Consider the following 21,423-nt stretch of genomic DNA (forward strand, 5'->3'; position numbering starts at 1 on the left):
TCATTAACTGGTAGACCACAGGTTGATTGATTTAAACTAAAAAAAAATCAGAAAGCAACGTAAAATATCCACGTGTCGACTCGGGTCATACTGGCGTTAGCAAAAAATAATCCGCGCCCCGTGAGGTCTTATTTGTGTGAATGTGAGCGTGGCAGCCCTGATCTGTCCCCTGTACCCAGTTAACCCTGGGGTGCGTGTCTCGTCTCAGCACATGTCCTCGCTCTCTCAGGACTGTCTCCTCAGCTGATCTCGGCCTGTGGCTGCGTCCCGCATGTAAACGCACGCTCGCTCCCGCGCACACAGCGGGCACGAACGCGCGCATGAAAAGACTGCGTCAAGCTGCGTCGAGCCACCTGACGTACCTTCCAGGGTTTTGATTGGCAGAACCGGCGCCTCAACGTTAAACAACGGCGCGGTGGGTCACGTGACGGCATCTGCTGCTGGCTGAGCGAAGCGTGTTAGCAGGTAAAGGAAGAAAAAGAGGTTTGTTGTCATAACGTTATCCATAGGTGTGCGCCTTGAAAGGTTTGAATGTCGGTCTTATGTTCCCTTAATCCATTTGAAAAAGCCGTTCGGTCGGTTAAGTGACAACATGTCGTTTTGCTGGCTGGTTAGCTAAGTAGCTGCCCGGGTTGCTAAGTTGCTTCTCGGTGGCATTGCATTGTGCGGACGGGCCGTTCACATGCCAGGCTATTAGCATGCTGCTGATTCTTGATGTAGCTCAGCATTAACAGGCCACGCGTTTCTTGGCAGCTTCTCGCGATTCAACTAGACACATACAAGCGGTATTATATTCCCAGTGCCGAAATATCGGACAGCAGCGGGAGCAGAATCAAACGAAACCCAGCAGCGTTGTTTCGTCCACCTCTGTGGCACAACGCTGCTTAGCGTTAGCCCGCTGCTATCGCTAGCTGGCTGTGCCGCTGACGTTAATTAACTAGCTTCTCGGCTGCTTTACACAAAGGATACCTCTGCGTCCTGATAACAACTGCTTTTTTGTCCCCAGCTCGGGCAGGAAGGGTAACATTTGGTAGTCTGGACAGTTGGCACACAGGCGGGCACGTCAGTGTTGGTGGTTAAATCGTCAATTTCTTGTCAGTCGTCGAAAATGTTTCTCTAAATGCGAGTAGCCAGGCAGCTAGTTTGAGGACAATCACACGAACAAAGACGCTGGTTAGCCTGGCTAAAGCTAACGTCAGCTAGCTGACCTAGCTGTTGCGACTCGTGTCTTTTTTCGAGTTTAGCATAATTTAAGCAAAATGATTCTATTTATGACTGAATCGCATTATTCGGGAAAAACCATTGGATCTAAGTTCGAAACCGAAAACAATAAGTGTGTTTAGTTGTCATGTTTTCTGTCGTTTTCCCATACCAGCCAACACAGTCTCGTCTAACATTAGACAAAAGCATGAGCCTAGCTTTTGTGGTGTTAACACACTGACGAAATGTTAGTCATTTTTAACAGCGTGTGTATTGTGCCGTCAGACTGATCCGGACTTGCTTTACCCGTTTCACATTCAAAGACTATTTATCCTCCCATTTTAATTGCCTGCATGCCATATACTCAGTCCTACCGTATAGCACTGTCAGTCAAGTAGCTAATGACAGCTGCTGTTCTTACTTCATTAGCTAACATTACTGATTTCATTTGATGTAATGTCTATTGTAATTTTTTTTCTAAGCAGCCACTATGATGTTAAGCCAGTACATTGAATTTCCCTTATAAAACATTGAATGATAAACAGTGTGCTGTAGTATATACACGTTCTATCTGACACAAGAATTCAGTCCCTTTTTTTGGACATGGCCGTGTGTAAAGATGGTAGTCTACATACCACCCATACAAGTATGCTGATGCATATCCATGTGTTTGTGTGTCTGAAAGAGTGAGGGAGGGTGAGAGGGTTGTAAGTTGACACCAGCGCAGTCCCCTCTTGGGTGGCTAAATTTAACCTGTGAGGGGAGAGCGACAGATGGGGTTATAGTCTTACATGGCACAGTTGACAACAGCAAGCCTTACTCTACATATATACACTAAAGTATCCAGACTCAGGCAGTTACCAAGTTCACTAATTTATTACTGGAAATTGTGATGTGGTATTATATGAACATGATGTCTCATTACTGCTGTTTCTTTCCTTTCCTTCCCCTCTCTTTCTGCCTCTTCCAGATTTTTCTATTTTGTACATACATTGTTTTGTATATACTGTATATGATGACTTCAGTGGTCAGCAATCAATCCCGGGGGACTCGGGACAGAACGCTGCCCACCACCACACAAACGACACAGCCACAGAAACAGATACAGGTCGGTTTTAATAGGCACACATAGTGCCATGGAAAAGTATTTGTGTTGTTTCGTTCCCAGATTTTTTGCACATTTTTCCACACTGAATTTACGCAGAGGTTATTGTGGGTGTGTAGTAGTGTTAAGTGTGACACAATAACAAAGGTTGTTTGTCAGTATCATGCACAGCAAAAAAAAATTCACTGTCAGTATAAAAAAATGTGATGAATGTAGCATTATTTTTGACCTTTTTGTATGAGTACATTCTAAATGGTGAACAATATTTACGATGTAAAGCTTGGGGAGCCAGTTTAGAGGCTCATAGATTCAAAACAAGCACAGCTCATGCTGCTTGTATAGTGTAATTTTGTGTAAAGTGTAAATGAAACCCAGTGTCACTGTTGCTATGCTTCTGTCACTGTGTTGTTACTAACTGGCCTCTCACCCCGTTTTCCAGGCCACAGCAGAACAGATTCGTCTGGCCCAGATGATCTACGACAAAAATGATGCAGACTTTGAGGACAAGGTCAAACAGGTAATGTGTGCCTGTTTGTGCATTCAGACATATTAGTTATGAGGATTAAGTCAGGGGGTGTTGTTCTGTTTGTTGTAAATTTGTGGATGTAAAGCCATTGGAGACTGTAAACAATGAGATTTGACTTTAAATCTTGAAATTGAACTATGTTTGTTTATTTTTGGGGTATGTAAGTGTTATTGGTTGAAAGGTTTAGTGTTCAATATGTATTCTTATTCTGATCTTTATCAAGATAGAGGAACAATCATGTTTTAAATGTTGATCATTTCACATGCTTACTTTATACTCTGTGTGTGTGTGTGTGTGTGTGTGTGTGTGTGTGTGTGTGTGTGTGTGTGTGTGTGTGTGTGTCCTCACAGCTGATTGAGGTAACAGGGAAGACTCAAGATGAGTGCATGGTAGCCCTCCATGACTGCAACGAAGATGTCAACAGAGCCATCAATTTTCTGCTGGAGAGCACCTCTGACACAGTGAGTACCCACACGCACAAACATATCAGGCAGTTGTCACATGTGGTAAAACCACATGTGTATTCTGACATTGAATGCCGGCTGGTTTTTACTTACTGTCCTGTAAAGGGCCATAACCTCTGGCAAAATTTAAATTGTAATATAGCTGTAATGTTTATGACTATATTCTGTTTATGTCTTTGGTCCAACTTGTCAGTCTCTGGCTCTGCTGACAGTATATTGTATATTGATATTTATGTGCTGTTTCTGTGCTGAGAAAAATTCAGTCTCCTCTTTAACACCCTCCACCTCTCTGTCAGAACTCATGGGAGACAGTGGGAAAGAAGCGGAGCCTTGGGAAAGAGGGAGGGCCCTCAGAGATAAAGGAGAGCAGGGAGAAGAGAGGAGGAGAGAGGGAGGCCAGCCGTGGCCGTGGGGGGTCCAACAGAAGGGGCAGAGGCACCAGCCGAGGCCGTGAAGGTGAGAGGGGACAGACAGGGAGATATGTGGGTATTTGTCCTGTGATAAGAGCCTGTATTGTCTGTGTGTATGTTTCCTCTCCGTTCAAAGCTTGTATTGTGTTGTGTTTACTGCATCTTTGTCATGGGAGTCATTGTTAGACTTAGGGCCAAGATATTCAAACTGACTGGCCTGTCCAGTGACCATGATAACAGTTCTTCAATATTTTTTTTGAAAAAGGTAATGGAAACGTTGGTGAATGCCTAACGTGTGCCAAGAAAACATAACTCGCTCTATTAGACTGCCACTATGGTGAACAGTTGACAGTAGAAACCAGAATTTTTAGACCAGGCAATGATGTTCCACATTTAAATCACCTAGCTCCATACTGTAAACATACTGTTAATATTCTGCTATTTGGCCAAATGTTGTGATGTAATTAACAAAGTTCTGCAGTGTCACTTATCAGTTGCAAATTAATAATATTTGATTTTTTTAACATGTCTTAATTTTCCCGTCACTCCGTTTTCTCCTTGGGTTGCAGGTCGGTCAGAGGAGAATGGGTTTGATGTGGCTCCTGGAGAGAGAGGGGGTGACCGTGGACGTAGGGGGCGGGGCAGAGGTGAGTGATACACAAGATGATGCATCCTTTTTCTTTTTTGTCATAATTTTACACGTGTATTGTGTTATTCAAACACTGGGTCCAGAGACAAAGTTGTGTTATGTGAAAATTATTTGGGATAAACTGGTATCCAGAGCTGTTGGATCATTTAAGCTTCCAAAAGACTCCCATGTCCAATCAACATGAGGAAGACTGACTAAAATACTGTAGGCTTGCAAATGGCCTCAAAGAAAACAACCAAACCAAAGCATAGTTTGGTATGGCTTGTAAGACAGAATGCTTTTGAAAATGCTAGAGGTATGAAAAGCATTGTAATGGTACATATCTGTTGTGCCCACAAGCTTGTATATCATCAATACTTAAATTGAATGGCCCAACAATTACCCACTGTTGTTTATCTTTGCATCCTGGTTCACTTGCTGTTACATTTTTGCAAACTTGGGCAACAGATTTGGGAACTGATTAATGAATTTATCACCTGCATTTTCGTTAGCTGTGCTCTATAAATGGGGCATTGACCTCTAGAGCACTGGGAGTGATTTGGTGATGTAACTGGCAACCTATCTATTTGTGTCTGGTGCCAATTAGAGCATTATGGCACTCAACAAGTGTGGAATGCACCAAGTCCCTGCTGCTGCTTGTGAGTGTGTTTGGGTTAGGGGACTGGAGAAGATGGAAAGGTCATGCTTAAAGAATGAAGAGTTGTTGTGGATGTGTTGTGCTGGCAGTTTGTCTCAGTGTATGACTGAATGTGCAAAGTCAAAACTAGGGGCAAAAAACTGAATCCACCTTTTAAACTTAAAGATATTCTTGTGTGGTGTAAATCCTTTACCAAGAACTTGTGGATTATTTAGATGTACAGTGAGTGGTCACTAGTCTCAATGCCTGTCAAACCTAGCCTTCTTAGTATTGCCTCCTAGGTAGGGCTAGGCAATGTATCAATATATTTTGTGTCATAAAAATAGATATCGAGGTTTGGGAATTGTAATAATGTGATCTGGCATAAGTGTTGTCTTTTCCTGGTTCTGAAGACTGCATTACAGTAAAGTTATGTAGTTTTCTGAACTTGGCTAGATAGACTGCTCTAGGTGTTATTTACCTCCACCTCCTCAAATCCACATTATTAATTATGGATTAGCAAAACTCTCAAAATGTAAATATTTTGTATAAGCACGTGTAGTCATTCCTTTAATATTGCCACAATATTGATATTTAGGTATTCAGTCAAAAAAATCATTTAGTTTTGTACATATTGCCCAGACCTACTCCTAGGGCAGTATCTGTATGTTTTGACCCAAAAAATGTGACGTCAGTGCATCAGCCTGGTGCAGTCTTTTAATACATGTGTGCACTGCAGTATTAAGTTTATTTATCGAGTACAATCCTAAAGCAGCGCCACATGTAAGAAAACAGTAGGTACAAAACTGGTGGTATAAGAGGAATTGAGACATAAATATTATAAACCAAGCAAGTTAATAAAAATAGGTCAAAGATAGAGGTCATCTGGTTATTTGTGTTTTTTTTTAGGAGCAGGTGGCCGTGGTAGAGGAAGAGCAGCTGTTGGCAACAGGTTCTCTTCCCAGGGGATGGGGTAAGTGTATGTGTGTGTGTATGGTGAAAATCCTAATCTGTAACAGAATGTGGAGATGATGATGGTTACAAGCACATAGCTGAATACTGAGAAGTGTGGAATAAATGTCTCTGAATCTCCCAGCCAAAAATTCAGACCCATCTATTTTTTTTTTCTGTTATTAGTTGTAATGACAGTTCGACAGTGTTCCCCTCTCAAATCCTGACATCTTGATTTATCTTTCCTGCCAGCCTTTCATCTCTCCTCACTGCTATCTCTTCTTGCCACCCTTTCCAGCACCTTCAATCCTGCAGACTACACGGCTAACTCTGGAGCTCGCCAGGAAATATGGGAAATGGACGGCAACGAAGCTGCTGAGGGAACTGGTGAAGGCAACAAAACTTTTCTTGCAGTGCTAGAGTATCTAAAATGAAGTATTTTCACCCCATTTTCTACATTTTGTTTGGAATGACTGAATTGAGTCCTCTAGTGTGCTCCAAGGTTACCAGAACTCCATTTTCAATTGATGGGAGTTCTCATACCTGTATAAGAATAGTTTTCGGTGTGTGCAACCTGTTTTAGGCTAGAAAATAGCAGAAATTAAGCACAGTTGGAAAAAGTAAATCTTCACCAGATTCAATGTCCCAAAACTTCAGTGCAGTGTAGCGCTATGTTCCAGATATCAAGGTTTAGTACTCTTAACTATCCAAGTTTCTGTCTTTGGGATTATTGGTGGTTTAAAAAAAACCTTTGCCTGAATATACTAGTAAGGACTGATTTATCTTCTTAGGAACGTGGAGAGGCAACCTGGAAGATTGGACTTCGGAAGACTGGAATGAGGATGTAAGGCATCACTTTATGATGGTCTAATAGGGATCAAAACGCTGCAATATTAAGGGCTCTATAACATGAAGGATCACTGAGCAATTTTTATATTATAAAAAGAGTTCACATACTTAAAAAAAATCCTTTACATTTTTTAAAATGTATGTGTTACATCACAAAGATTAAAGGTATTTCATAGGTTTAGAATTAGATGTTGTAGTCTGTATAGCTCTGGATCTTTGCCACAAACTGCACTGTGTTCACCGCCATTTTGGTGTAAATGTCTCAGACCATAGGGGAAGAGAAATTTTTGCTCTGGCAAAGAATACAGCATATCTGCTATTACAGGGCAGCGAAGCATAAAAGCTTCTGTTGTCACGAGTAATTTAATTCTGATTCTGATATCTCTTGAGCATCAAAGATGACAGCTGAGGATTTTATGCTCAAAAAAGCTTAACTGGCCTTATGGAGCTGATGAGTAGAGTATTGAGCCAGATCCACACATGATGACATGGGTAGAATGCAAAGACGCAGCTTCACTGGGAATGGCTTAGTTCTCCTTTTAATGTTAGTTTCAGGCTGCATTAGCTTTGTAGGTATTTTGCTGGCTCTAGGGTTTGGCATGGAAAATCGGTTCTTAATTGGAACTGTTTCTAAAATTACGTTTCCAAAGGAATCATTAAGAATTTTTTATTCTGATTTCTGTGATTGGTTCCTATTAAACAATTTTCACTTGCGCTAGTTTCAGTTTCCATAGTGGCTACCTTAGTTTCCACCTGTGAGAGATAGATTTATTGAATCATGGCCCGCAGCAAGTGGAGCTCAAAAGTGTGGCTTTATTTTTCTATGAAAAATGCTGGGTCAGCAGTTCAGAGGATACACTACTAACATGTCTAAACACCTTCGCCTTCATGGTGTACAAAATCAGCTGTCTCCCTCTCCTGCCTCGCCCCGCTCTATCTCTCTTGAGCTAACAACAACCAGAATCGAGAATCGTTAAGAACCAAGATTGAAAAGGGGAATCGGAATCAGAATCGTTAAACTCTAAAATACGATTTCAGTATGATTTTGATAGGTCTTACCTGATCGAATTATGAAGTTAACCTTCCTTTTATAAAGCTCACCTCAGTCTCACTTTTAAAAGTGTTTTGGGGAAAAATTAGTATCGATAATGCAACAAAACCTTAAAACAAAACCAGCACGGAACCAGTAACCACTAATGCAAACTGCAGCCCAGTCAGAATTTATCGAAACACCCAGCTAGTGTGACGTGATGTAGTGTGTGGGCTAACATGGCAGCTCCTCCTGGAGAGAGCTCAGAACACACACAGCCAATTACCCAATTTTCCCTTGGGGATCAATAAAGTATTTTTGGTTCTGGTTCTGACACACACATTACTCTTGCGTACACAAAGGTCTGTGTACAGTCATGTTCAGTTGAATGTTTATATTGAAAATGAATAAAATCAGTCCCTTTTTAAAGTTCTGGGACTCTGTAGATCCAAAGGCTGGTGGTTGTTATGTGCACATTTTAATTCAATGGTAGGCACAGTGCCGCAGTACTTCTTTTGCCCTATATTGTACTCATAGCTCAGTCATCACCATTTCACCCTCTAAAAAGACTTTTCTTCTCTCCCAGTTGTCTGAGACCAAAGTGTTCACTGCCTCCTCTGCCCCAAACCACATCACCTCTGGACACAAGTAAGAGCTGGCTAAAGTTTACCCAGTTTATGATACTGTTTGCAAGGATTTGGCTGTATTTGGATAGCAACAGAAATGATTAACTCTTTGTGGTTATGTTCTCCATCTTGTCTCTAAAACTCTCAATTCTTCTTCAAAAACCTCCTCTGTGCTCTCCCCACTCTCTGCTCCTCCCATTTCTCCTCCGCCTCTCTTTTCAGTGTGGACCTGTCTAGCCTACTGCCCAAGGCAGGAGTGGCTGTAGGGGGATCTGTGGACTCTGACCTGGGGGTGATCGCTGATAACCCCTCGGCTGAGGGTTTGGGCCAAAGCCTGGTGTTCACCAATTCCCACCACAACGGACGCACTGCAACACACAGCTACGCACACGCCGCCGCCAACAGCTATGCCCACGCCGCCTCTGCTAGTACCACCTACGCACATGCCGCACTGGTACGTGTGCACACACACACACACACACGTGCATACATACATATGTGTTGTCAACGCTGGCACATGTCTGGCATGAAGGTATTGTTTCTGATTAACTGTAACATGTGACACAAGGAAACAGTTTCCTCATCAGGACAGAATAAAATCCATCTTGATTGTCCAACCTAGTAGGACTGGACAACAGTTGAGGAAATCATGTGTCTGTTATTTACACTGAGCTGTTGCTGAAAGATAGTTGTCACATGACTCAGTGTGAACTGTGTAATTAACACCATGGAAAACATAAAAAAAATGTATGAGCAAAAGGTACAGGTTGACCAGCCATTTTCAGGTGTTGGTCCTGATATTGGGATGAACATCGTCTTTTTTACAATGAGGTGTATTGAGTTAAAATATTAAGTCTCCTGTTCAAAACAGCACATAAATTAAACAGATATTTTCCACACTTTCACACACTGCTGTCAGCCGTTGTCAGCTAAGGTTTCCCAGCTGCTTTGGCCCTCTAACATGACCACCAGAGGGCACGTCACCACCTTAAAGAGCATCTCAGCCTTAAAGTAGGGGATTTGTCTTGTGTCATTAACAGTTCCAAGAGCCTTTTTCTGTAGGTCACAGGTGTCCTGTAGGAGTTGCTTTTGTTGATGGCCTGCTATCTTCCTATCCTGTTTATTTTCTTACTTCAATGAAGTTTCTATAACAAATAATGATGTGAAACTTCTTGACTACTCAAAATGCACTTGGCTTCCAAATTTAATAAATATTTGTGAATGGCTTGTGTATAAAATTTGCTGTGTGTGAGAAGCTCAATTTAACAGCGTTGTGAGCTTCTAGGTATTTGAAAAATAGGTTGGTACGAAGGATAAATGGTGGGAGAGGACCCTGAGTCCTGTCATATGATACACAATACTCCTTTCATACAGAATTTGTGTGGGTTGTCAGTCAGAAGTACTTTTCCTGGTGCATAACCCACCCTCCCCCAATTTGCATGCACTTCACTGTCAGACAATGTGCAATTAGTACACAGGCTTATATATTGAAGGTGCAAAATAGTGTGTGCGTATGTAACTGGTGAATCTGCCCACTGTGTCTTTATTCCCTGCACTCTCTCTCTCTCCATTTCAGTCTTCAGTTCTGGGTTCTGGTTTTGGTTCTCTGAATGCACCGAAGCCTGCTCCTTCCTCTGACATCAGGATACCAGAGCAACTCAACGGGCCACGGCTCAACCAAAGAGCCAATGCAGCACTGGTCACCACTGGCAATAATAATGTCGCCAAAGAGGCAGGGCCACCCACGGTTCAAAGTCCCGCCCCTGCTTCCTCTCCCTCCTCTGTTGAAGTCAAGCCTCAGAGAGTGGAGAACGGCCCTGTTACTGCCCCACACAGTAAGTGTGACTTACACATTGTTCATTGTTCTTCCATTATCAGGACAGGAATATTAATAGCCTTTTTGTACTAGTGTCATATCTCTAGGCATTATAAATCCTATTGAAATTACAGAAATTGTGAGAAATGAGTCTTTGCCCCATTGCGCTCTCTAATAAAACAAATTTTTATAGTACATCAACAAGAAAGATAATTTACCCATTAATCAGTACTGATATCAGACATTAGTGACATCAGTACATAAATATGACTGTGGCATCTTCATCAGTAAATCCTCTTGACACTCAAGAGGTAAAATGATCTGCAGGACACTGGCAATTATAATTCTATTTTTGCTCACCTTATCTTTCCTAGTGGAGCTGAAGATACAGCCAGAGCCATCAGTGGTGCTCAGCCAGCTGGCTCAGAGGCAGCAACAGACCTCCATCCTTCCCACTCCAGAGCCTCTGGTCCTGCCTCAGCCACACGCGCCACAGGTCCCCACACCGCCAGGTAGGAGGGGCTTGCGCCATCAGCACACAATTTACCTTGCTGCCACTTTTTTTTTTTTTTTTTTTTTTTTTTAAATTGACAAGTAGTTGGAAAGCTGCTACTTGGTACAAAATATCAACCACTTTCTTTGTGAGTGCCCCAGTCACCATGAAGTAGAGTTTTGGTCTCACATGACAAAGGTAACTGACGCTTTATGCTAAAAACCAGAATGAAAATGAAATGGAGAAAGTGACAGTAGAAAAGTTGGAAGTAGCTGTTGATCTCGCAGTAAATGGTCAGTATAAAGCTCACTAGCTGTATTGTTCAAGTTTCTGTTAAGTATGTGGAAGTTATACCTAGGGACTGTTTGCCTGTGAATAATGGCAGCTGATTTTTCAAGCAATCAACTTTTCATTATCAGAAAAATATAATAGTCTGCACAGACTAACATTTTTCTCTAATTACATTCATCCTTTTTTGAATCTAGTTATGTGTTTTGGACTTTTATAATAAATGGCATCTACCACCCCTAATCTTCTTTAGGCCACGAGTCCTCCCTCCCTCCTGCCAGAGATGGTGCCTCCCCAGGGGTGAAGCTGTCCGGCATGGAGCCTCCCATCTCAGAACCCCCACAGCGGCAGATAAAGACACAGAGACGGAGAGTACCTCCTCCCTCCAAGGTGAGTTCTCTGGGCTCCTAACCCGTATTGCTGTCAGAAATTGAATTACTGTTTTCTTGTGTCCCCTTTGTGCTGTCTTTCTGCAAATTAACAACCTCTGACGAGAGCAAATACCGGCATTTGGTAACCTTTGATTAGGGGGACATTTCTGTCCAGTAAGTAAAATCAGCTGCTGCAGTGTTTGGGTGGAATGAAAACCTGCAGTCTTTTGTATGTTTACAGAACATCCTTGGAGATCACTGTTCTACATTATAACAAAGGCATGTATTGGGCAGAATATTCCTCTGGACAATAAATCATTAAAATAATTTTCTTTTCCTCTCTCCCTCTGCAGATTCCCTCATCGGCAGTGGAGATGCCAGGCTCAGCAGATGTGTCTGGCCTCAACGTCCAGTTTGGAGCTCTCGACTTTGGGTCGGAGGCCAGTGGTGGGGCGGTGGATATGGGCCAGACGGAGTCGGCCAGGGAACAAGCCCCAGCTCCGGCTCCAGCTCCAACCTCTTTTCCTGTCCCTACCCAGGGTTCCACTCAGCAGCCCCAGAGCAGCTTGTTCTCCAAGCCAGGACCTGTGAGGTTAGTGTGTCTGTGTTAGTGTGTATAGTGCAAGTGAATTCTTGTCTAATTTTGTGCATTTATTTGTGTATCTGTTCAGTAAGACATATTGGCAACTATTCAAGATGAGGTCATGAAACAAAAAGCACAGCACTTACCGGGGCCAAAAGGATACAAAGTTACTTTGTGAGCTAACAGGGTTTAAGCTTTGAAGGCCACTTATCTGACTGCTGTCTGTGTGTGTCTGCCTGTGTGCCTGGATAGTTTATTCTACATGTGTGTACACGTTCATTTAACCAGCATTTACACCCTGTGTGGGTTGCATTGGGGTTTTAATGAGATTCCGCGGCCTACAATTCTTATTCTGCAGTTGTAAGAAAACATGTTTGTCTCATACTGACTCCAGCAAAAACTGTATCACCATTTTAAACGTTTTCAGTGAAAACTACAATCATGTGAATCATTGGAATATCTGTCAGCATAATAAATATATATAGTTCAGCCTTATTGGGAAACTTTCAGTTTTCTTTTCTCGTATAATCAGTACATTAAGTGCATAATTTTGTCTCTGTGCTCCGTGTTTCTCTCTTGCTCCCGTTCTTCCAGTGAGCACATGAGCAGCTTGCCCACCCTGCCCTCAGCCGTGTCGGATCCCGGCTTCCCCTCACCATCTCTGGGCTTACCCAGTGCCACACCCTCCCCCTCCCTGGGTCTGCCCAGTGCAGCCCCTCCGCCCTCCTCCTCCACAGCACCTTCCACAGCCAGCCGGGTGGAGAGCAGTGGCCCAAGGTCCTTGCCACCCCACCTGGGCTTCTCCCAGAGCAAAGATGTCTCTTCAGCTGCTGCTGGACCTCTTACGGTGAGGATTAACTTTTCTAATGCTTGTGTGTGTGTCTGTGTGTTTGTTTGTTTGTGTGGGTGGTATAAAGACACTCAAATGCGGCAGACTGCACTATTGCTCAAAAGCAATCTTGTTTTAAATATTTGATAGAATTTTGAATGATAAAAAAGATTGTTTTGTTCTTGTAGAATGGCTACAGTGGCATGAAGACACAGAGCACGCAGGACAGTAAGTACCATCACATTGTCAATTTTAACTACACTGGAAGTCAAGAAAATGTTATATAATGAATACTGATCACTAAGTGCATCTGGTGGAAAGTGCAGTGTTTGTTCGGTGGAAGTTGAGACAGGAGTATGAGGACAGGAAAACTGCCCACCTCCCACCCACTTTTCTGTTTTGCCATCTCGTCTTTGCCATTCTTTTATTTCTCCACCTTCTGTCAGTTACATTTGACTGTTGCACCAGTAGTGTTGCCAAAAAACATTTAAACAGTGGAAATTCACACCAAATGGATTTCTCTCTCGCTTTTATTTTTATTTTTTTTTACCCAGCTACGTCATCAACGTCTAGAACGGTGAAGACGGAGTCTCCCGTTTTGACGAGTGACAGTGGCCCCACCCACCACATCCCTTCCCCTGCAGTCACACCCTCCCATTCAACACCCCTCCCCTCCCTCAGCAGGTAAGAGATGGTCCAAACACACCATGACTTCTTTATTGCACATTCATTCTTTGTTTTTTTGGCATTTCCTTCTGCTTTTGTCTGGAGATCATGATGGTTACAAGCACATATCTTAATCTGTTTTCTGTGGAGTTATCTTTCACTGAATCTCCATCTCCTCTGCTCTTGGAGTGCTGTTGCTGCGTCATCAGATTTAAAACAAGCTGATAGTATTAATTTACTGTCTTTCTAGTCACGTGACCAGTACTCACTCATCTGGAGCAGCTCTAGCTACAAGTTCCTCCCTCACGGTAAGCAAACAGGCACACAAGTTTTATTTCACATTGTTCCCCTAACTTTATCGTAATTTAATATTGAAACATGGAGACACTTACTAGGAGTTCATTTGGGAATATCTCTGTGCAGGATTTCAGTTTAACTATCTGGACTACTTACTTGGAAGAAAACAAAGATATTGAGTGCAGAGATGTTATTTGCCCTGATTTTTCTTAGTGGAAAACCTAACCTGCACTCTTGACCTATCAAAAAGGATGGATAGTAGACCGATTTGCACTTTACCTTAATCTGTCTATGCACCATATGTTTTCTTCCCACTCTTCACGGTTTCTCGTTCTTATTTCACCTGTTCTGTCCATTTTGTCCTGTGTTCTTCTGCAACCTCTCAACGCATGTCTTCTTCCTTCCCCTCTTGATTCCATCAGATGGCCAGTGAGGAGAGTAGCAGCAGCGGCAGCAGCAGTCTCCATGCCTTTTCATCATCATCTTCGAGTCAGGCTGTCAACCCCAGCCCTTCAGCCCCCCTGGCCGTCAGCAGCTCAACCACCAATGGCCTGCACCCGTCTGGGGCACCAGGACTCACCGCTAACGGCACGAACAACACCACCAACACTACACTCTCAGCCGCGGGCAGCCGCACAGCACCGCTACTCACCACCACCTCTGGTAGGTTCATGCCTCCATTTTGTGCCATACAGGACTTCATCAATAAAGATTTTTTTCTTATAAATTGTGAAATCAAATCCAGAGTTGTGATTTTGAACAATTTTGTGACATTGGAATGTGAAATAAAAATGAAGTAAAATGTCTCTTTTTCTAAACCTGCATTATAGTACAGTGCAGAATCCTTGGCCGGTAAATTTAGAAATACTTAACTTAATTCAAACGGAGCAAATCATAGTGCTTGGCACATTTTACTCCCCATAATGTCTGAACTTCACTGCCCTATTTCCATTCATCTTTTTTCATGATTTGAAAATAAAGTGGGGAATTGGTGTGTGGCATTTAAGGAGGGTTATAGGCTTGAATGTTGAGGATGGTTTCTTTTCTTGTGGAATGAGATTTTTCTGTTAGTAAAATTAACTCATTGTTCTGTTTCCTGTGTTTGTTAGGTAAAGCTCCCCCTAACCTGGCCCAAGGAGTGCCCCCTCTCCTGGCCAACCAATATATCATGGGCCCTGGTGGCCTGCTCCCCGCCTACCCGGTAAGAACATGCTGTCACACTTATTTAATAGTACACTCCCATTTACTAGTCCCTTTGGTTTTCTGTGCTGGAAGGATTTTGGTCAGATGTTGAGTTGAAGCACTGAAAATGGACTTGGATGCAGAACAATATGAAGAAATCAAAGAATGTGATCATGTCAAAAGCAGTGAATGGAGAACTTCTAAAATGTCCCAAAATAAACTAATGCTGTCTTAGGTTTTTTTTTTTTTTTTTTAAGCATGAGTTGAACATCAGAAGATGTAGCCAACATGATATGAGAGCTTCATTTTAAAACAACCGTAGTTCTCTTTACTGCATGAAAATTTGAACTTCAGCTTGATTTTAAAAACTGCAGAAAAACATGTAATTACGAAATTTCGTTTTTACTTTCAGTTTCAATTTTTTTTTATTTTTTCATGGAAAGCTGATGGGACTGATGAAGCTGACACCATAGGCCTGTGACAGTAACCATAATACCACAGTCACGTGATGCCTGCTGTGGACTTCAGCTTATTACCATCATCACCACATTTTTTGCTGGTGAAAGTTTCAGCAGTGCATATTTTGTGTTATATGAAATAAATACATATCATCATGTTTTAAATCTGATGGACTGTCTTCCACCCTATCATCCTATGGAAGACAGTTTCAGAACCAGCTGCATACTTAATGTTTTCATCATTGTCTATGATTACTTTTTAGTTGGTTCTGATCAAATGATGCTACAGTTGGATAAAATATCAGCATTGTATCTATTGTGATATGACTAGATGTCATCTGGGATTTTGGATATCGTAATATTGTGTGAAGTACAGCACATTCTCCATTGGTGTAAAGACAAATAGTAAATGTGTAAAATGTTCTCATTGGTGGTTTCTGTTTCTGACTGTCCCTATCTAAACTTGGATTGTGTTTGCTTCCCCAGCAGATCTACGGATACGAGGACCTGCAGATGCTGCAGTCTCGTCTTCCTATGGTGCGTTTCTTATTTCAGCATAATGAAACCTGCAGCATATTTTGAATTATTGCTGTTAGATTAAATGAAACATTTCAGGAATTCTTTTTCTTGCTTTATGCGTTTAAATAAACAACAGGGCTTTGAATTGCTTTCATGAGACTGTGGAATCTCACATCCCTGTTATCTTGAATAAAACTGGCCACTTAACTCATTTTTTATCCTCATTTAATGTACATGACAAGAATATCAAAATTCTAGTGCTGCAATGCCACGTGCAATGAGGAAGATGAGCAGGAAACATTAGAAAGGATTGTCTCTTCACTTTTTCAACTGGTTTTGTCTTTTTTTTGCTGTGTAGGACTACTATGGTGTGACATTCCCTGGTACTACAGCTACCATGCCTGGTAGAGATGGCCTGGCCAACAATCCCTACTCTGGTAACGTGTTTTTATAAATTACATTTCATGCTGTATTGTACTGGTGTCTTTACCAAATGATTTTAGTTGTTACAGTCTCTTGCTCATTTCATGTTGAACTGTTATCATCCTCTTCTGTCTAGGTGAGGCGACCAAGTTTGGCAGGGCGGATTCGTCCTCCCCGGCTCCCCCCACGAGCCTGTCTACAGCTGGGGTGCAGTCACAGCCCCAGCAGGCACCGCAGGCGGGGACGCAGGGGCAAGGCCAGGGCCAGAGCCAGGGCCAGCAGACACAGAACCAGGCCTTCCTCAACCCCCCTCTTCCCCCGGGCTATGGATACACTGGTAAGGAAAAGCAAAATTATAGTTTCCAAGATGCTTCCAAGAAGCTAGGATGGTTAGTTCATACTTAACCCCCCCCCGTTTCATAATCAAAATATGCTGGGGCACTTTAAAAAATGAGACAAAAAACTAATTTCAGCAAGTCCTTACCAATAAAGTCCAGTGGTTGTTTTTTAATTACACTGGTCATTGAAGTGTAAATAACCAGCATCTGTGCATTACATTGGGTAAGAAAGAAGGCAAAGGGACTAAGACTGTCTCCAACCTAATAGCACATATCGCTGCTCAACAAGAAAATGCCTCTTCATTGTTTAATTATGTCACCATTACACTTAGCAGTACTTTAGCCTATAGTCCGATCCACTGTCATCACAGTAGCATTATTTCTTCAATAAAACTCACCATCCCACAGGTCTGCCGTACTATGCTGGTGTGCCTGGAGTGCCTTCAGCCTTCCAGTACGGCCCCACCGTCTTTGTGCCTCCGGCTTCAGCTAAGCAGCCTGCCATGGGCCTGGCTAACCCTTCCAACCAGTACCACCAACAGCATCAGCCCAGCTATGGTCAGCATGCATACGGCACAGGTACTAACCAGGACAGGAGAGAAAGACTCTGTCTGCCTGTACTTCTTAGCTCCAGTTCTTACACTCTCAGCTAGTTCAGGGTTAGTATTCTCTTCGAACAGAAAATACAGTTAAAAGAAATGTTAGCTGATAAAATTATTGTTTCGAGAGATTTTGATTTAGGATATGACATGACAACTTAACTTGACAGTACTACGCCAAACCAAGTATCACAGTACCATGACCTGTCATGATAACATACCAAATTTTTAGTCAAGTAAATTTAGTGATTGATGGCAAAAGTTGGACCAAAGCAACATTGGCAGGTTAACAGCACAAACTGGCCAGGCTTTACTTGCTCACCTTTTCGGATTTGTTTAAACTGACAGTTGGTGCTGACAAGAACACAAACTACTGTTGTGTCTTAATAGTCTTATTACTAAAAGAACACAGTGTTCAGTTGCTCTCAAATATTTTACTAGTGATGAGGTATTATGCAACTTGTGTATTTGTTTCTGAGAGATTGTGTATGAAGAGGGTTGACAATACATAGTGCAGAGAGCCTAAATGAGTTGTAAAACGTGTCAAGGAAAATCAACTTTCAGATGTTTATACAGGTACAAGAATGATACAATGCATGTGTGTGTATCAGGGCCTGTGTGTGTTTTGCTTGTGCTGCATGCATAGCTCAAACCCCCTGCTAAAGTTGGCCACGGCTCAGTATAGACACAGGCTGCCATTTTAGTCAGGTTACCTTACTGCTTCTCTCTCCCCCGCCCCTCCTGCTCTCTTTCTCCTCTCTCCGTCCTCCTCCTTCCTCTCTCTTCCTCTTCTTTTTCTCTTGGCCTCATACTTTACCTGTCTCCTTTCTCTTCCTACCCCCTCCCTCTCTCTGCTTGTCCTGCTTCCTCTCTTCTTCTGTACTCCTTCCTCCTCCTCCTCTCAGCCTTTGACGACCTGTCTCAAGCCCACGGTGGGGAGTACAGTAAGGGAGGGTATGGAGGCTCTGCCCAGTCACAGGCCAAGTCAGCGGGCAGCGGCCCAGGGAAAGGTACACACACACAAACAATGCACACGCACACTCAGTCAGTGAGTGATGGCCCATGGGAAAAACAGATGCACTCATAATTACAGATGAATCTACTGTCAAGAGTGATCCAGAGGACGGTGTGTATAAATGCATGTGTGTGGATGCACTTGCATGTGCTCATAATACACATATGCCAAGAGGTGGAAGAAATTGAGAATGATTTATGCGGCTCCTCACTTGTATGCTTCTTCCTATTGGCTGCCCCCCCTTCCCTCTACTAACAATGGAAATAATCATTCAGTGTCTTAAAAAGCATCAGTGTTGAAGTGACTTGTTCTTTTCTCCTTTATCCCCTGATTTTCCTCTCTCTTTCATTGTTTTCTTCCTCTAAATTCCTTTCCTCTGCTCTCCTCTCCCATCTCTTTTGCTCTCCTCTCTTCTTTCACACTTTCTTCCTTATATTTCCCTTTCCCTTTCCTCATCCTCCTCCTCCCAGCACCAGGATTGTCAGGGTCTGGTACCAGTGGAGGAGTACCTGACATGGGCGGTTCAATCTACAGCAAGACACAGGTGAGCCTTCTACTTACTCTCTTCTTATATGCCCATCTTTTAAGTACAGGCACAGGTCCTTCTGCCTCCACCATGTAACCAACAGTTTGCTCTCTGAAGGGGTTCGGTACACATCAACATAACACAAATCTGCCCTTGTATCAGAGTTCTTTGATTTTTAAAATCACATGTGAGTGGGACCTGCTTCAGCGCATTTTTGGGCATGTAAAGCCCTTTGATACTGTAAACAGTGATATTGGGCTGTAAATAATCCTGAATTTGATTTTATTCTATGCACAAGGCAGAAATTCAAGGCTTCTACAGTGTTTTGAAATACATGGTGCAAGTATTTGTTTTTGCCAAGACCCCCACCCCCTTTAAGAGAGCACTTCCACTCAGTTAAAGCATTAACTCGATTCAGTCCTCTGGCCTTAGACTAGAGGGTTAATAGATTAAAATATTAAGATATTTAAATTAAGTATAACATTCTTAAGTTATCCTGACATTTTTGAAAAAAAAGAACCTCAAGTCTCTTTGAAAAGCCACTGAAGTGTAAAATAGAGCTTGATCTGTTCTGTTGACATTGCGTCATAGCTGATGAAATTAAATACCCAAATTAATGTTAATCATTGATCAGCACCAAAAGATGAATGTGTATTCACAGCAAATTATGTAGCAATGGCACAAGACAGATTTGAACACTGGAGAAACTATGCTGAAAACTGCCTGAGAGGCAAATTTAGGGGAATTTCAAGTCAACAAATTAAACTGCAAATGATGCACATCTAGTAAGTACCAAATAAATCAAGCTGACAATTTCTGACTGTAACATTGCTTTATTGATTCCCCTGTCCTGTCTTGGTCCACTGCAGTCATTTGACAAACAGGGCTTCCACACGGGGACACCGCCTCCATTCAGCCTGCCTTCAGCCCTGGGGGGAACGGGGCCCCTGAACCCTGGGGGCGCTCCAGGATATGCCCCTGCCCCCTTCCTGCACATCCTGCCACCCCACCAACAGCCCCACTCCCAGCTGCTGCACCATCACCTCACACAAGATGGTCAGGTAAGGTTTATGAACACAAGGTACACCCTACCTACACAATGTCCTGCAAATTAAATATTGTTGAAACTTTGGGCTTAGAAACACCTTGCCTCATCAGTGCTTTTAGACATTTTACCAGCCATTGTACCAGTAACAGGAATTTCCTGTTTGTCTATTCGCGTCTTTGCATTGACTTCATATGTAACCACAGTGTGTGGAAAAATTCACTTCGCGTTTGGTCTGAACACACCATTGGCCTATCGTTTAGATATCCGCTGTCCAGCTTTCTTTCAAAATAAATTGCTCAGTCTTCAAAATAAAAGTGCGAGATGTCAAATGATAAAAAATACCAATCTTAAACCAGTTCATTTGTGTTTAATTGTCTAATCTGATAAAGATTTCGACATGTATATATTATAAGGAAAGGTGTCTTCTGTTCGCATTTGCTCTCTACAATAAACTTAGCCATTATAATTGGAATAATGGAACATATTATGGCATTTTTTGTTATTAATATGACATGAAGTGTTAGTCTGAGTCTTCAGATGACTCACTGCAGTATCTGTCCTCCTCAGGGCGGTCCTGGTCAGCGCAGCCAGTCCAGCACCATGCAGCAGAAGACCCAAGGCAGCAAGTCCAGCTATGGCAGCTCCCCCTACTGGGCCAACTGAGGAATGACTCCCACTCACCCACCCCTCCACTTTTCCTCCCCATCCAAAGGCTCTGTGTGTGTGTTGCGTGTGTGTAAAGCTAAAACAAAAAAGAACAACACACTACCCTTACAATGAGCAACCCTGGGCCTCCTTGCCCCACTCCCCCCCACCTCCACAAGTCCTCATAAGTCTTTTTGGTTCTCTTCCCTCCCCCCCTTTCGAAATTGGTTGTACATGTAAGATATTTATGTATGTATTTATATATATATACTGTATATGTAATAGTAGAACACGAAATGTGGTTGCTGCATTTTATTTTTGAAGGACTTTTTGTTTACTTTTTTCAAAACTGCAGGAAAATACGTTACATACAGACAGGATGAGACGATGACGATATGATGATGATGATGGTGAGAGAGAGACAGATAAATGATCAGAAACTCCCTCAAAGAAACCAGAAAGGAAAAGGAGAGAGCTATAGCACTGATAACACATGAGGACATTTCAGATGGGGGCGGGGGGGATTTATAATATTAACTAACTGCATTTGTCTCCTTTTTTTTCTTTTTTTATACATGACTTCCTGAGTGACCAGGCTCGTTCCCCATACATCATGCTCCTCTTCAGACTCCATTTGTAGCTGTAGTTCTCTTCCTCTCTTCCCCCTCCCTCTTTCCCTCTGTTTCTGTTTTCTGGATGTGTGGAGGACTGCTTCCTCCGAGCCCTCGCCCTGTGTCAGCTCCCCCCCTTAAAAGACAGACTTGCCCAATCAAATTTTATATTTTAATTTAATTTTAACCCTGATTTCCCTCGAAATAAAAATTCTGAGCAGTTGGAACTATGACTGATGCTGTTTTTTTTTTTTTTTTTTTTTTTTTTTGTGCATGTTGTGTTGTATCTG

The 21,423-nt window shown here is 42.5% G+C and overlaps 1 protein-coding gene across 3 annotated transcripts; it reads left to right on the top strand.

Moving 5' to 3' along the window:
* Positions 1 to 357: 357 nt before the first annotated feature.
* On the top strand, positions 358 to 21,366 carry LOC115365187 (ubiquitin-associated protein 2-like). Of its 3 annotated transcripts, none has more exons than XM_030060045.1 (29): positions 358 to 465; positions 2,171 to 2,308; positions 2,745 to 2,822; positions 3,182 to 3,292; positions 3,592 to 3,751; positions 4,275 to 4,352; positions 5,880 to 5,943; positions 6,220 to 6,314; positions 6,713 to 6,765; positions 8,387 to 8,448; positions 8,649 to 8,880; positions 10,003 to 10,261; positions 10,617 to 10,754; positions 11,277 to 11,413; positions 11,748 to 11,986; positions 12,572 to 12,824; positions 12,995 to 13,034; positions 13,361 to 13,490; positions 13,723 to 13,780; positions 14,192 to 14,432; positions 14,879 to 14,970; positions 15,896 to 15,946; positions 16,287 to 16,365; positions 16,488 to 16,688; positions 17,098 to 17,268; positions 18,194 to 18,298; positions 18,774 to 18,847; positions 19,699 to 19,890; positions 20,445 to 21,366. In XM_030060045.1, exons 2-29 carry the CDS (start codon positions 2,213 to 2,215, stop codon positions 20,538 to 20,540), a joined length of 3,585 nt encoding a protein of 1,194 aa, XP_029915905.1. In that variant the 5' UTR covers positions 358 to 465; positions 2,171 to 2,212; the 3' UTR covers positions 20,541 to 21,366. The 3 variants fall into 3 exon arrangements, with proteins under 3 accessions (XP_029915905.1, XP_029915906.1, XP_029915907.1); XM_030060046.1 differs by having other exon boundaries at positions 15,899 to 15,946; XM_030060047.1 differs by having other exon boundaries at positions 6,220 to 6,308.
* The last annotated feature ends 57 nt before the right edge of the window (positions 21,367 to 21,423 follow it).

This window comes from Myripristis murdjan, chromosome 9 (genome assembly GCF_902150065.1).
Source record: "Myripristis murdjan chromosome 9, fMyrMur1.1, whole genome shotgun sequence".
NCBI lineage: Eukaryota > Metazoa > Chordata > Actinopteri > Holocentriformes > Holocentridae > Myripristis > Myripristis murdjan.

Bases quoted from the DNA above. Each gene is read 5' to 3' on its own strand.
- LOC115365187 (XM_030060045.1), top strand. From the start codon at position 2,213: ATGATGACTTCAGTGGTCAGCAATCAATCCCGGGGGACTCGGGACAGA. The intron at 2,823-3,181 runs GTAATGTGTGCC...GTGTCCTCACAG, and splicing joins TTGAGGACAAGGTCAAACAG to CTGATTGAGGTAACAGGGAA. The intron at 3,293-3,591 runs GTGAGTACCCAC...CCTCTCTGTCAG, and splicing joins TGGAGAGCACCTCTGACACA to AACTCATGGGAGACAGTGGG.